The sequence below is a fragment of the Ursus americanus genome, chromosome 21, assembly GCF_024610735.1.
Source record: "Ursus americanus isolate L20-20 chromosome 21, mUrsAme1.1.p, whole genome shotgun sequence".
Classification (NCBI taxonomy): domain Eukaryota; kingdom Metazoa; phylum Chordata; class Mammalia; order Carnivora; family Ursidae; genus Ursus; species Ursus americanus.
The window spans coordinates 23,163,330-23,179,161 of NC_142147.1; the positions used below are offsets into that span (position 1 = coordinate 23,163,330).

General features: G+C 47.9%; 1 protein-coding gene across 4 annotated transcripts in view; it reads left to right on the forward strand.

The window, feature by feature from the left end:
• The window catches only part of PRMT7 (protein arginine methyltransferase 7), a 44,588-nt gene that overhangs the window by 22,858 nt on the left and 5,898 nt on the right, over positions 1–15,832 (forward strand). For 2 of the 4 annotated variants that reach the window (XM_045815049.2, XM_087870520.1), the window contains 8 exons: positions 2,186–2,298; positions 5,445–5,686; positions 5,910–6,090; positions 11,606–11,733; positions 12,100–12,235; positions 13,197–13,280; positions 13,834–13,881; positions 14,528–14,617. In XM_045815049.2, the coding sequence (XP_045671005.1) occupies positions 2,186–2,298; positions 5,445–5,686; positions 5,910–6,090; positions 11,606–11,733; positions 12,100–12,235; positions 13,197–13,280; positions 13,834–13,881; positions 14,528–14,617 (1,022 nt within the window). The other 2 variants (XM_087870522.1, XM_087870521.1) reach the window with 2 other exon arrangements.

The window sequence follows — 15,832 nt, forward strand, 5'->3', positions numbered from 1 at the left end:
ATTGTTCAGTTTCTAGCTCCATGGTATAGTCATCCTTCTCCTGGCTTTCTACAGTCTTGAGTTTTGTGTGTGTGAGTATATTCAACAGGGGGTTTCAGGGGAGCCCTGTACAGATTTCTGAAGCCCCTTTTCTATGTAACATCTCTCTGGTTCCCCCCGTGAGTCCCAGCCACCTGCGCTCCTTCAGCTCCAGTTGCTGTCTCCTTACCTCAGCAAGACTGCCACATTTTGCCTGCTGTCTTGCTCCTTATAGCAGTCTGGAAGGTACCTGCCGGCAGAAAGCCAGAGCAGTTGAAGGGGTCATTTTGTTTCTCTTCTTGGTGAACAAATTGTGTTTCCTCTTGTTCAACATCTGAAAACACTTGTTTCATATATTTTATCTGGTTTTCTGGTTGATTACAATGGGTGGGTAAGTCTGATCACAATTACTTCACAGCTGACTTGGGGAGAAGTATTTGTGTCCCATCTAGTCATGTGGCAGAGACCTAGGAGGCCCTGGGGTAGGAGGCACCCTCCTCAGGCTCCCACTGCACCCCCTGCGTTAGCACTCAACATGCTAGGTATCAGGTTCCCAAGAGTGTTTGTTGAGATTCAGTGGATCATAAAGCTTTGTTTATTTGAAGCAAACTGGACAATAAATCATTTTAAATTCCATAATTGGCTTAGGAAATTATTCAGGAGGTAGAATTGGCAGGGCTTGGGGACTGATTGGATGTAGGGTGACAAGAGAGGGAAGAATCGAGAATTCAGCTAATATTTGCTGACTGTTCCTGGGTGCTGGAAGTTGTTCTAGGCATTGGGGTAAAATGCCAAGCAGAGCAGGCAGGGTCCTTGCTCTCTGGGAGATGGTGCATGATGCCCAGGTTTCAGGACTGTGGGACTGGTGGTGCCATCCACTGAGGCAGCAGCGTCAAAGGGAGAAGCAGACGTGTAGGGGTGGGGCCCAGTTTGGGACAGTGTATTTCTGTTCAAGTTTGGCATGATATCAGAGAGGGTGGGCAGTGCCCCTTGGGAGCACGGTCTCTGTGCCAGGAGACATTTGTTTCTTGTCAGCTTCCTTTCATGGCATTGAGCACAAGGGTGCTTTGTAGAAAGTGGACAGCTCTTACCTTTGCTGTCCTAACCACCACCACCTGGGGCAGATCTCATTACCCTTGTTTTACAGATGAGGCGACTGATGGTCAGCACTGAGGGTTCAGGGCTACAAAGCGGGATCTGGGTTCAGGTCTCCATGACTTGAGGTTCAGGCTGTCTGTACTGCATCCTCCTGTGAGCCTCCTTAATGCTTCCCTTTCCTTGTGTTTTCCATGAGACTCGTCTGTGTGGGGAGATGGGTGGGTTTTGTCAGATTGGAATCTGTGCACCATTAGAGATGTTTACGGTTAATTCTCTATGATGAATAGCCCCTTCCAAAGTTAATTTTGTCTCTTGGCTCATTAAAAATTACAATTGTAGAAGTAACATTACATTACAGAGGTTCAGGAATTGAGTCAGCCAAAAGACCTCCCCTACTCCTAGCATCCTAAGAGAACTATTACTTGGGGGATCGTTTGGTAGCAAGAAACTAACTTAATTAAGCGGAATTTAATGTAAGGAATTGGTGTTGCTGAACCCTGGGTCTCATAGTATCACTGGAATTGCGCATCCTCTCTAGCTTTGATTTTTTCCTCCCTCTGTGCAGTCTAGAAATAGATGAATGAAGTACTGATGTTCAGTTTTGCTTTTCAAATCATTTTTGCTAATACGTTAATAGTTTAATTGTTAATTTGTATCCAGTTGCTAAGAAGAATGAAACATTTTCCATATGTTTGATTGATTAGTTTTCTGTTTTGAATTGCCTATTTGTGTTTTTGCCTGGTTTTCTTTTTGGGTGTTTATAGTTTTCTTATCAGTTCTGTGAGTCCTTTGCAATATTAATAAACATACAGAAAAATTGAAAGAGTGGTATAGCAAATACTTACATTCTCTTAACCAAGGTTTACCAATTGCTAGTATTTTGATGTGTATATGTATATCAAAACGGGTTTTTGGTGAGCCATTAGAAAGTTTCATGACACTTCTAGTTACTTGAATATATGTGCTTTCAGTGTAATGATCTGTTAACTTTTTACCTTTCACGTATTTGCTGTAAATATTTTTTCTCATTGATCGTTTGTTTCTGGCTCCGTTTCCTTGTGTTTCTCAGATGGTGACATGCCATGCCGTGCCAATATCCTGATCACGGAGCTCTTTGACACAGAATTGATCGGAGAGGGAGCACTGCCCTCCTATGAGCATGCCCACAGACATCTTGTGCAGGTAGGGAACAGGGGCCTCCCTCAGGTACATTGCTGTGATCTCAGCTGCTTCACACAGGTCTCATTGATGCCCCATGGTCTACACAGCCCGAGCCCTCAGTACTTCTCTGTACTCCCTGGGATACCCTTGATTCCTGGGAGACTCTGGTTCTCCTTCATTAGGACTTCTGGGTCTCTTACCAAGTCTTCATAGGCTAGAGCTGAAAGGCAAGAAACCGTCTTTGAATTCAGTTCAATTCAGCAAAGATTCTTTAAGTGTCATAATACATCCTTTCTGTTTCTAGGACCCACACTGGTCAGCGATGGTGCAGACTGAATGGGCCAAATGGAGAGGCCAACAGAAGCACCAGTAATATGCTGTTTTAAGACTGGCAGATGAGGGCCGGGATCAGGAGATGAGGGCATATGTAGAGAGGCTGGAACTTGGAGAGGCCCTAAGGAGAGGGAGAGGTATCCCTGGTAACGGACCTGTTCGGTTGTCAGTGGGAACACCCCCCAGGTGGGCTTGTGAGCTGATGGTGGAAAGTGGGGGAAAGGGTAGAAGGCCTTGAATGCTAAGCCCTCTGGCCATTCTAGGCGAAAGAATTTGGGTAGTGATAATCTTTGGCAGTTTTTTGGGGAAGGGAGAGGCATGCTGACAGTCTCTGAGTTGTTGGTCCTGCTTTTTTATGGACATAAACGTCCCCAGAGGCAAAAGCCAGCTGGGGAGGTGTGAGTGTCTGCTTCTTTTGCTGCCACCTGTCCTGTGGGCACCATCTAGGTGAGCCTGCAACTGTCCCATTCTGGGGCCCTGTGTGGGGGTTTTTCGCGTGGCCAGAGTGAAGAGCTCGTTGCGGGGCAGTTGGGGCCACAGGCCACGTTACTCACACAATCAGCATGTGATGGTGACTGTTCTGTGGATCCTCACACTTGTGTGAGATGTCTCCATGTCTCCAAAATGTAAGGTCTTTTTCTAGTAACTTTAGTAGTACTTATTTCTATTTCTCCACATTAAAACTATCAACTAAATGAATCCCTGAAACAGAGAACACAAGGATATTTAAAATTACATTGGTGTTGCCCAATTGGTCTTTCTCTAATTCATCTAATAATTAAGAAGGTGTGCAGGTCGCTGTCCAGTTTCCTTTCTCAGCTGTCTGTGTCGCCAGGTGTCCGTTGTCTGTTCTAATCACTGTCCCCATCTGCCCACCTTGTGTCTGAGCGTGAAAGAGTTACGGCTTTACACAAAGGCTTCCATTGCCTGTCCCTTTTCCTGCCTTGTTGGAGGTCATGCGTCCAGGGTGCTGGCACGTCTGACAGACAGTCCATGTGGTGGTGAGTGACCCAGTGATAGATCTGAGAAGGTAAATTTATTGAGCACCTTCATTTTGCCAGGCCCTTTTTTGACTGCCAGGAATATGAAGGTGTGTTCCCAGACAGGCAGGCAGGTGAGCAGTTTATCACAACACAGTTGGAGGGTATGCTCAGATGGTGGTCAGCGGGGTGAGATCCTGCCTGCTATGGTCAAGGAAGATGAGGATCATCAAGGAAAACGAAGCTTGAGTGGAGTCAGTCTTGAAGAGTAACCAAGCGTTAGCCTGGCAGATGGGGGTGTTCTCAGGAGAGGAGGTCAGCATGCACAAAGATGGGAAGGTGAGCTGGTGCGGTGTGAGTTGTTGGCATTATGGGTAGTGTGGGAGGTGGGGTTGGAGCTAAGGCTGGAGGGCTGGGCAGGACTAGACTGGGATGGGCCACTGTGCTCCAGAAGGCAGTGTGGTGCCACGGGAGGGTTTTAAGCAGGGGATTGACATCGGATTCATGTAGGGGGGCACGTGGAGAGCATTTGGGGTGCAAGGTCAGGGGCAGGGAGACTGGTTAGAAGGTGGTTGGAGTCGTCCAGGCTCTGGGGCTGAGGTGGGCTTCAACTGAGACCAGAGAAATGGGCCTGGACAGGTAGCCTTGGGGAGGAGGAAGGTGGTCAAGGACTTCGTAATTACTTAGATGTGGAGGCATTGAGGCAATGCCAAAGTTTGGGGCTTGGGAGGCTGGATTGGATGGTGGTGCTCCCTATTATAAGGGAAGATGGGAGGAGGACCAGGCTCAGGAAGGAGGGGGAGAGGTGAAGGTGATTTCTTTGGTTTAGACAGTGTTTGAGCTATCTGAGGGTCAGACAAATAGAGAGGACCAAGAGGCTTTTGGCTGTGCGGTATTTGGTAAATGAAGATGGACTGAATGACGTCCCACAGGTGAGAGTGTATGGAGGGAGAGAAAGGTGGGCCAGACCAGGTCTCTGGGGAGTTCTCCCTGTGAAGGATGGGTAGGGGAAGCACAGCCTTGTGAAGCAGCCAGAGGGGGAAAACATGCCTGGAGACATTTTTGGTGTCACAACTGAGTGGGGGATGCTATTGGTATCTTGTGTATAGAGGCCAGGGATGTTCGTGAACATCGTATGATGCACGAAACAGCCCCCACAGCAAAGGATCATCTGACCGAAGAGGTCTCTAGTACTGAAGCCCGGAAACCTCGTGCCTGTTATTTCCCTGGAGTAGTAGCTGTGAGTGTCCTCTTCATGGTTGGGCCCCTGGTGCGTGGTGCATAGAGGCTATTGGGTGAAAGAATGAGGTAGAAGGGAAACCAGATGAGGGACTACAGCCAAACCAAATGAGGGGAGTGGTTGGCAGTGCCTGGTGATGCCAGGAGGTCAGGTCATCTGACGATGGACACTTACCCATCGGGCTGTGCAATAAAAAGGTTCTGGTGTCTGGGGCGAGCTGTGCTGAAGAGAAGCTCGGAGCCCAGTGCCAGGAGTGCTGTTAGCAAGATTTGGACTCTTTTTTCAAAGTTGGTGTGGGAGTTAATCAGCATGATGACAATTAAGGGTTATTTTTGAAGTATTTAAGAGTGTCATGTAGTTGGGAACTTCCCTGACAGAAATTGTTTCAGGCATAATGTGTATTTTTGAAATCTGGTTCCTTTTTTCTCTTCCCCAAGGACATTAGGCCAAAACGAGTTCACTGTCCTCATAGTGGTAAGGCGTTAGACGCTATTCAACTGACCTGATATTAAGGAACAAGCCTCTTTTGATCAATGAGAATTACTGTGGGTTTATTTTATAGTATATATACCGATTTTTTTTTCTCTTCTTTTGTTTTTTTCATATAAACGTAGGAAAACTGTGAAGCGGTGCCTCACAGAGCAACTGTCTATGCCCAGCTGGTGGAGTCCAGGAGAATGTGGTCGTGGACTAAGCTCTTTCCTGTCCGCGTTCAGACCAGCCATGGGGAGCAGGTCATCGTCCCCCCCTTGGAACTGGAGAGGTGCCCTGGCGCCCCCTCTGTCTATGACATTCAGCTGAACCAGGTGTCTCGCACTGACTTCACTGCCCTCAGTGACGTGATGCCTATGTTCAGGTACCAAGGAGCCACCCAGCCAACAGTGCTTTGAGATATTTGGGGGAATTGGGGTCTTTAGAAGTTTTTTATGAGTGAGAAGGAAATCTAGCTGATGTCACCTGCTTTTGAAGGCAGGAGTCCATTGCAAACAAGTCTCATTGCTGGTGATGTCATCATAAAAGCTTAAAAATGGAGTGTGTAAGGTTAAAATATGCTTAAGTTCCTGCATATTCTTCCACAGTGTGGACTTTAGCAAGCAAGTCAGTAGCTCAGCAGCCTGCCACAGCCGGCACTTTGAACCTCTGGCATCTGGCCGAGCTCAGGTGGTTCTCTCCTGGTGGGACATTGAAATGGACCCTGAGGGGAAGATCAAGTGCTCCATGGCCCCCTTCTGGGCACACTCAGACCCAGAGGAGCTCCAGGTAAGAGGCAGGAGTTGAGCACGTTTTCATGTAAGTCAAGTCGGAAACTTGTTCACTTTTGGTTGTGGGAAAGTAGCATGTTGAATCTTAGATTCACAGGAATTTAGAGACAAAAGGACTATGTCAGGATATTTTTTTTATTAAAGATTTTGTTTATTTACATGACAGAGCGAGAGAGCGAGCATACCCAAGCATGGGGAGCGGCAGAGGGAGAGGGAGAAGCAGGCTTCCCGCTGAGCAGAGAGCTGGACGCAGGGCTCGATCCCGGGACCCCGGGGATCATGACCTGAGCTGAAGGTAGATGCTTAACTGACTGAGCCACCCAGGAGCCCCAGGACTTTGTCAGGATTAATGTCAGAGAAGAGTTTTTTGTTTTTTTTTTAAAGTTAATTTATTTTGGAGAGAGACTGGGGAGAGGGTCAGAGGGAGGAGAGAAGCAGACTCCCTGAGTGTGGAGCCTGACACACGCAGTCCCACAACCCTGAGATCATGACCTGAGCCGAAACCAAAAGCCTGCTGCTCAACTGACTGAGCTGCATAGGTCCCCCTGTCAGAAGAGTTGAAAACAACAGCAACAACAACAAAGGCAAGGCTACCTATGGTAAGATAGAAAACAGACCTCTCCGCCGAGTTCATGCGCAGCATCAGCAGACACGGGGCCACGGGGAAGCTTTAGTGTGTTGGCTCCCCAGGTCCTAGCACAGCTGCTCCCAGAGCCCCCACCCCTTGCCCCCAAGTAATCCCAGGGGCCTCACCTCAGCTTGGAATGGAGAACTACAGTCTGTCTACAGCCTCATTTTCCATGGCCTCAAAATCTTCTCTAGCTTAATAGAAAGTGGGCGGAGGATGTGAACTACAGAAAAGGAAACGCAGATTACGGTTTTAACATGTGAAAAGCTGTTCAGCCTCACTCATAAGAGCAGTGCAGATATAAACTGCAGTGAGACATTATTTTCCACCTGTTAGTGATAAAGTTCAGAAAGTTTGGTGACACGCTATGGGTGCAGCTGTGGGGAAAAGCAGGCCAATGAACGTCAGAGCTTCCATGGAGCGCAGGGAGACCCAGTCTGTCATCACAGGAAGAGATGCCACTTCTAGACATTTAGGCTCTGGGTAGAGTTGCATATATGTATAATGACATGCGCCAGGGTACTCACTGCAGTCTAGAAGCTACCAGTCCTGTATCCATTCAGAGGGTGAGGCAGGTCCCTTAGCACTGATGGAGAACAATCTCCAGGGTGATCATTAAGTAAAACAGAAATAGAGGTGCGGAACAGTGTGTGGCATGACAACATTCGTATTATTAAAGATGAGAATATATGTGTTTATGAGTTTATGTGTGTGGTGGGTGGGTGTAAGAATATCTTTGGAAGAATTGATAGAAATTGGTAAAAATGGTTGCTTCTGGGAAGGGAGCTGGAGGTTAGTGGTGGAAAGGAAACTTTTCATTCCATGACCCTTTTATGTTCTCTCATGTGCATGTGTTGTCTACACACACTCAAAGGGGAAAAAAGTGGGAAAGGTGCTTCAGGGCTGAGAAATCAAACTTTCCTTCTGATGAGAGAGCAGAAGGCAAACTCAAGACAAAGCACAAGCTGACACCCCGCAATCCCCATTCCTACCCCCAGCCGGCACTTCTGCTGCCTGAAAGCTAAGGGAAGGAAAAACAAACCCCTGGTTAACTAATAGAGACCACAGATTTACAAAATGTCTTAGTGATTTACAAGAAAAAACATTATCAATAAAAACATTCCTGTCAATAACCTAAATTCCAGTGGGAAATGCCCAGCTGTCTTAATGTTAATGCTTTACTGGAGGAACAACAACCTTAACTTCACAATGGCACGGCCTCTAGTATCTTGGAGGTCCTCTTTAGCCTACGAAAATCCTTTTGAAACCTTTTGAAACCTCCCTTTTCCTTACCCACCCCCAGCTCCCAAGTATATAATCAGCCACCCCTCACAACCCTAGTGCAGCAGCTCTTTCTGCCCAGGGGTTCTATTGCCGTGCTTTAATAAGCAGCGTTTTTCACCAAAGACGTCTCAAGAATTCTTTCTTGGCCATTGGCTCCAGACCCCACCAACTTCACCAACATTTCTGAAAAAACCATCCCTTCTGTACCTGGGAGTCCCTGGGCACCATTCTCTCTCTATTCTCTTGTCCTGTCACCACTACATGGGCACTGGATTTATCTTGATTGCTGGCCTGCTGGTTCTAGGTGTACACAGGGTGATATCAGGGACGGCCTTAGCTGCTCCCCTGTTTCCTGAGTTACTTAGGCCAAAGGGTCATGACTGCTGCAGGATTGCAGTTGGTAACCCCTGACACCTGGGCCTGTGAGGTCCCCATCTCCCCTGTACCCTCCAGTTGCCTGGCCTTGGGTGAGCGTGCCTCCATGCAGTATGTGTGAACTCTTTGCACACCCGGTCTTCACGCTGAGCGAGTATTTGGGGGCAAGGGGGGTGGTCAGAATTCGCCTGCAGAATGGATGGGGACCCTGGACTGCTTTCTTTCCAGGAGAGTGATGGATACAAAATTAGCGCAAGAATATATAACGCTAATACTTTCATTTGCATATCTTCACAGTGCTACTGATGTATTGGAATATGGTGAGGTTCAGTGGGGTGAGGTCTGGAGCTGACGACCAAGAATTCTTGAGACGTCTTTGGTGCACAAGGGTGCTCATTAAAGCACGGCGACAGGACCCGAGGGCAGAAAGAGCTGCTGCCCAGCGGTCTTGAGGAGTGGTGATTATATTCTTGCGGGTTGGGGGAAGATACGGAAAAGGGAGGGTTTTAGAGAACTTTGATATGCTAAAGAGGACCCTCAGCTAAGATACCCGAGGCCTTGCCATTGTCAAGTTAAGGTTGTTTTCCCCTCCAGCGAGGTATTAACATTAAGAAAGTTGGGAGATTCCTGGAAGAATGTCATAGGTCCCACCCAGAAGTGGGGGTTGGGGGAGGTTGCAGGGTGTCCGCTTGTGCTTTGTCTTCAGCTAGCCGCCTGCTCTCTCATCACAACTAGGTGTATTTTTCTCCTCAATCCTCATATGAGACGTGCTGGGTAATCACATAATGCCCAAACTGAGACTGAGGCCCGACCCAGTGATTGGAGCAGGGCCTTGGCTCTAGGCAGCAGTGGTGGGTGCTTGTCTCCTGACTGGAGTTTGTGTCCTTCCTTTACCAGCCATGACATATGGACTGTTAGAAATTTGAAGAGCTGCTAATAGATCTCCCTCATGATTTCACTAAACTGCTCTTGTCTGAAATACATTCAGTCTGTCTCACCTTGGCCAGTGGGTTCAGTCAGCAGCCCTTTAGCGTTCGGACCTGGGAGGCTGGCATGTGAGGACACGATGGTCAGGGAGCCCAGGAGGAGTTGGGGGAGGCTCTCTGTTTTTGGGTCAGTTTGCATAGTCAGGAATGAACAAAAGGTTTTAGAGAATCGTTTTTTTCCTTCTTGTTACTGATGAGATTGTGGGATATCGGTGAGTTGCAGGGGGGTGGAATCCAGAGCCGACGACCAAGAAAGAATTCTTGAGACGTCTTTGGTGCAAAATGGTGGTTTATTAAAGCACGGGGACAGGACCCGTGGGCAGAAAGAGCTGCTGCCCTGGGTTGTGAGGGGTGCCTGATTATATACTATGGGGTTGGGGGAGGTAAGGAAAAAGGGAGGTTTTCAAAAGGATTTTTGTATGTTAAGGAAGATTCACAGGATACCGGAGGCTTTGCCATTGTTGCGTTAAGTTGTTTTTTTTCCTCTTAGGTAGGCATTAACATGAGTATAGTTGGGAACTTCCTGGATTCCTGGAAGTATCTGTCTATGGCCTGCAGGTTATAAAGATGTTTAATTGTATTTATATTACCTTCTGGAAGCTAGGTTACTGATAGCTTTGTTCTTGTAAACTGCTAAGACATTTGTAAACTGAGGGAGACTCAAGTCTTGCAGGATTGTGGTCTCTATAAGTTAACTATTTTTTTTCCCCTCAAGGGCAGCCAGTAGTGCCTGAGGAATGTCACCTACATCCTGTGGGGGGGAGAGGGGTTGCAGGGGTGTCAGTTTCTGCTTTGTCCTCAGCTTGCCTTCTGTTCCTTCATCATTACTGTTTACTTATTCTATAGTGTGTCTGGTTACATTGTCATTTTCTAACACTTAGCTATTTTAGATACCTGGGAATGTCGTTCTCCTGCCTTTCGGTTAAATTCAAATCTGGTAGGGCAGAATGCATTCCTGAGAAGTGGGGCTGGTGTCAGCTCGGTTTGCATCTGCACTCAGTGGTGCTCTGGGAGTCTCCCAGGGACCAAGTTTTTCTTAGCTCCTGCTGATGACAGAGAATGAGCACACACTTGTCTCATCAGAATTGAGCCAGGCATCCACTTTTTAGGATAGTTCTTTCTTTTTTAAAAAGAGGCTTAACATAATAAAAAGAGGCTTAAAGATTATGAGAGTAATAAACCTCCTTGTGTAAAACAAAAACGAGTCCAGTATCACTCGGGGTCCTATCACTGCAAAGAACTCCTCCTCTCTTGCCACATGCGTGAGTATTGTCGGTGCTGATTTCTGTGTTTTCATGCTGCACTAGTGTTTGGTCACCATCTTTAGTGTCTGCTGATACTCTCAATCTAGAAGGACTTGTAGATCCATTTCTGAGCTGCTGGACATTTGGTTCGGTGCCAGTTGTTGCTAGTCTAAATATGCAGTAAGGGTGTTTATGTGAGTATAGCTTTTTCTCTTTGTTTTTCCTTAGCAAAGAATCCTGTATGCGGGGCTTGTAGTGTCAAAAAGGATGAACACAGCTTAATGAAAGTTGACTCTGGATCATCGTAAACCGTGTTTCACAATTTAGAGTATTCGAGACCTGAGTTGAGATCAAGAGTTGGAGGCTTAACCAAATGAGCCACCCAGGCACCCCTAAAAACTATTTAATTCAGAAGAATAAACAGAATAAGACCTTTCTATACTATTTTCCTAACTTTTTATTTTGATAAATTCTAAAGCCACAGAAAAAATGGAAATAAACACTGATATGCCCTTTACTTAAATTTTCCCAAATTTCCCAATTGTTAACATTTGCTATGTTTGCTTTCTCTCTCACCACCATCTTCCCTCTCTGCTTCCCTTCTTCATTGCCCGTACGTACACGCACACACGCACACGCACGCACACACACACACACGCACGGTGAGGTTGGAGGCAGGCACATGTACACATGCATGCACATGGTATAGAGGCTGGAGTCCCCTGTCCTGAACCCCTCTTAAAGACTGCTTACCCTGGGCTGCATTGTATCCTCCGAAAGCCAGGAGCATTCCAGCAAGCTTTCCAGCCATTAGTCTCTCTGACTTGAGAATTTTCTTTATTTCTTTGGCGAGAGTAGGCATCTCTTAAATGTAGAGAGTAGTCCACAGCATGGTCTCCCTGCAGGTGGGTTTTGGGCTTGGATTTTGACTCCTGGATTAGAAACATTGCTCTTTTTGCAGCTTGGGGACAGCTGATTCTCTGTTCCCTGTTTCAGTGGCGGGACCACTGGATGCAGTGTGTGTACTTCCTGCCACAAGAAGAGCGTGTTGTCCAAGGCTCAAGCCTCTGCCTGATAGCCCACCATGACGACTATTGTGTATGGTACAGCCTCCAGAGGACCAGGTATGCCCCGAGTCTTGGGGAGTGGGGGTGGGCCATGCCCTGGGCCAGTGACACCGAATTTATGTAAGTTCCCCTTATAAACCTTGTGGAGGCACAAGTGGGCAGGTTTGTGACAGAACAAAGTTAGAATAAAAGTTTTGTGATGGGATGTGCTAGCGCCCATTGTTGTACACTCAGAAGAGGCTGCCCCGGTTGCGGGGCCCCCATTTGGAAGAGACCTAGATGAGAAGTCTTGAATTGGGGGGCCCTCTAACCTCTAATGCCTATTTACAAGCCGTTTCCTAGACTCATGCCCTCTAGCGGATGTGGATGTGCCTAGCAGGTCATGCTCATCATGTATGTGTCTCTGTTCATTTCCTGGCCTAGCCCTGAAAAGAATGGGAGAGTCTCCCCAGCACGCCCCGTGTGTGACTGCCAAGCTCACCTGCTCTGGAACCGGCCTCGGTTTGGAGAGATCAACGATCAGGACAGAACTGATCAATATGTCCAGGCCCTGAGGACGGTCAGTGTCTAGCCCCTTCAGTGGTTGTAGGCAAGTTTGTCCCATGGGCCCCAGCTCATTGATTGCTTATTGTTCCTTGGTTTTGATTTCTGTGCTCCGTGGTCTTCGAGTGGCTTCTGGGTGGGCCCTCAGGTGGTGAGTCAGGGAGCACATTACTGGACTTTCTGAGGGCTGTTCTCTGCTCTCCTGTGAGAGCCTCTGCCTGGGAGCCTTACCCTGGCCCCTGCCTTTGTTCTTCTAAACATGTTGTCTTTGTGGTCACTAGCAGTCCCTGGGGGTGATCCCAGTGGATTCAGCCACCCCATCCTTCCTTTCATCTGCCTCCTTTCTAAAATTTTCTAAAATGTGAATCTGGTTATATAATTCTCCTGACTAAAAAACCTTTGCTCAGGGGTATCTCAGGCCAGGACCACACACAGGGGTGTCTCTTGGACCTCTTGGAGTTGTATGCAGAAATATGTGTGCACATATGCAAATGCATGCATTTTTTGCAGAAGGGAAGATCCCAACTATCTTCAGTTTCTCTCACAGGGATCTGGGACCTGTAAAGTAATCCCTGCCTTTGGGGAGTCACTGGACAGGCCCACCGCTGTCTGCGCTGTTACCCCAGAGGGAACAGGCTTGTCGTAGACTGGGAGGTGGCTTCCAGCAAGTGGGGCAGGTTTTCAGCTGGGCCTTCTAGGAGAGCTTGAGGAGTCTGTCCTGACAGTGAGGTCTGGGTCGGGGGAGGTGGGTGAGGCGGCTATGTTGGAGGGCGGGGGCTGCGTGCTGCCTGGAAGGCCAGCGTGACTGTGGGGACACAAGAAGATCCGGCTGGGTGTTGAGGGCGTAGAAACAGATTGAAGGATCACAGAGTGAGTTGGTGGGGTCAGGAGAAGGGAAGTATTTCCATTAGTGTGCCAGCAAGAATTTCTTGACCTGCTGTAAGAAAGCCTGTGTTGAGGTGGCTCTTCTCCCGCAGGTGCTGAAGCCCGACAGTGTGTGCCTGTGCATCAGTGACGGCAGTCTGCTCTCCTTGCTGGCCCATCACCTTGGGGCAGAGCAGGTACTGGACACGCGCCGTTCTGCCAGTTTCCTGAAGGCGGCTCTTGAGTTCGAATGTTACATGGTCTGGGAACACAGTTCTGTGACTCAAGCTCTTTGCAAGCACAGTTGCCGTAGATGTGGGGGCTTTGGGGTTCGCCTCCATGTTCAGGCAGGAGTCAGGCCGTAGCTATTCCCATAAAGCTGCAGCTCTGGTATCTGAGGCTGCACCTTGCTAGAGTCAGTGTAGAAAGAGGGGTGCAGGGGCGCCTGGGTGGCTCAGTCAGGTAAACTTCTGTCTTTGGCTCCGGTCATGATCCCAGGGTTAGGAGACAGAGCCCTGTGTGGGGCTCCGTGCTCAGCACGGAGTCTGCTTCTCCCCCCCTCCACCCCAATAAATAAAGTCTTTGGGGGGAGAAAAAAAAGGGGTGCTGCTGTCCCTGTGGGTAATGAGCATGGGTAGACTTGGTTAGGTGGTACCTTCTACCTTGGAATGATCTTGTTGGTGTTTAATCTTTAATTTCTTTTTCTGTCAAGTGAATCTCCTACAACTAAGGGCATGGTATTCTCTTTAGGTATTTACAGTAGAGAGCTCAGCTGCTTCGCACAGACTGATGAAAAAAGTAAGTGGTAATTGTTGTTACCGAAATAACGAGGGGACCGGCTGGGGGCCTGCCTTTCTGCGTCTGGGTCTGATTGCTTTGATGCTGTGTTGGCACTAAGGGAGCTAGTGAGAGCCCCTCCATCTTGAGAGCTGGCTCAGAAATCTTCTTGGGCTGTCACTGGATAGCAGCAAACATTCAGACTCTGCTTTGTTTTTTATGGCTTTTCTCCTCACTTCACATAAAACTAACAAAACTAAAATTTTTGCAGTGATACAACTGAATTTATGATTTGTTTTTGCGACCCGGTGCCTAGGGAGTTACTGCTCATAAGCTGGCCTGACTGGTTGGTTCTGTGACAGTATTTCTCCCCCTGGCCAGTGATTGGTTTTGATTTCTTCCTCTCTGAAGGAAGCTCCCAGAACTACAAGCCTGTTGCTGAGTCCTGCTCATATACCTGCAAGAGAAATTTCTTTTGCCGTTACAGCATTTTGCTAGTAATCTCATCCTTGGTGCACAGGATGCCCCTGGGGGAGAGAATTTTCACAAAGCAGATAAAAGTGGTCTTCTAGAACTATTTGGCCAGAAAACTGCAAACGGACAAGGCAACTTTAAGATGTTTTTTTTCCTGTACAGAAACAATGCTTTCATTTTTTCTCTTTTTTAGATTTTCAAGGCTAATCACTTGGAAGATAAAATTAATATAATAGAGAAACGGCCTGAATCGTTAACATCTGCAGACTTGGAGGGTAAAAAGGTGAGTGGTGAGGGCTCTGTGTGTCTGCATGGGCAGCACTGCGCTGGCCTGAGCGCCCGCTTCTCTCCTTGGGCTGCATGGTGGCTCCCACACCTGACGCAGCTGCTCTGTGGGCGAAGCGAGGCGGGCAGAGAGGCCTGGCGTGCAGGTTCACTCTAGCTCATCTCGGCTCCTTCCGAGGGAGGTCAGAGTGGCTCTGTTGGGGACGTGTCCTCTCTGCATTCCCCTTCACAGCACTCCAGCTCTGTTTGCTCCTGTGTTTTGGTTCGCTTTTCTCCTTACTTCCTGCCACTGCTGCGGTTGATCTTCTAATCTTCTGTCCCCTACAGTTGGTCCTCTGACCACCCCCAGCCTGCCCCGTGGGCCTCTGAAATTACTCCCACCCCTTAGTGACCTGAGAAACTAAACACAGTCTTCCCACACATTTCCTCTCACCAGCCTCCTGGACCCTCATGACACAGAGGCCTTCTTAACACATTTTGTTTCAGGTCCTTAAGAGACTGCTTTTTTTAGGGGCATCTGGGTGGCTGGTTTTGGCAAAGGTCGTGATCTCAGGGTCATGGAGTCAAGTCCCGCCCTCCTGGAGAATCCTTAAGGTTCTCTCTCTCTTTCTGCCTCTCCTGCTGCTCGTGCTCTCTCTCTCTCTCTCTCTCTCTCTCAAAATCTTTAAAGAAGGAGAGACTGCTTTTTCCAGGTTTTTATCTTTCTAGCTGCTCTTTCTCAGCTTCTCACAGGTTTCTGTTCCTTCACTCAATCCTTCCCGTAGCAATGTTTCTTGGTGCTTTCTCCTTGTCTCCTCTCCCTCTGTGTCTCCTCTCTGGCGATCAGGTCCTTTCCCCATAAGGGAATCTTTGGCCGCCAAAGCTGGGTCAGCAAATCTCTTATGTCCAAGTGCAACTGGGTAGCTTCCCTTACATACGGCACAGGCCCTTCAAGCTGGAATCGATCATCTTGCTTTGCCAACTTTTTTTTTTTAACAGCTTTACTGAGAATTGACATACCATAAAATTAACCCATTTCAAATGTGCAATTCCATGATTTTTAGTAAATTTGAAGAGTTGTATAACTATTGCACATTCTTGTTTTCGAGCATTTCCATCACCTAGCCCCTAGCCTCAGGCATGCACCGATCTGGTTTCTGTCTTTAAATTTGTCTTTTCTGGGCATTTCATGTAAGTGGAATAACACGATATGTGGTCTTTAGTGTTGGGCTTC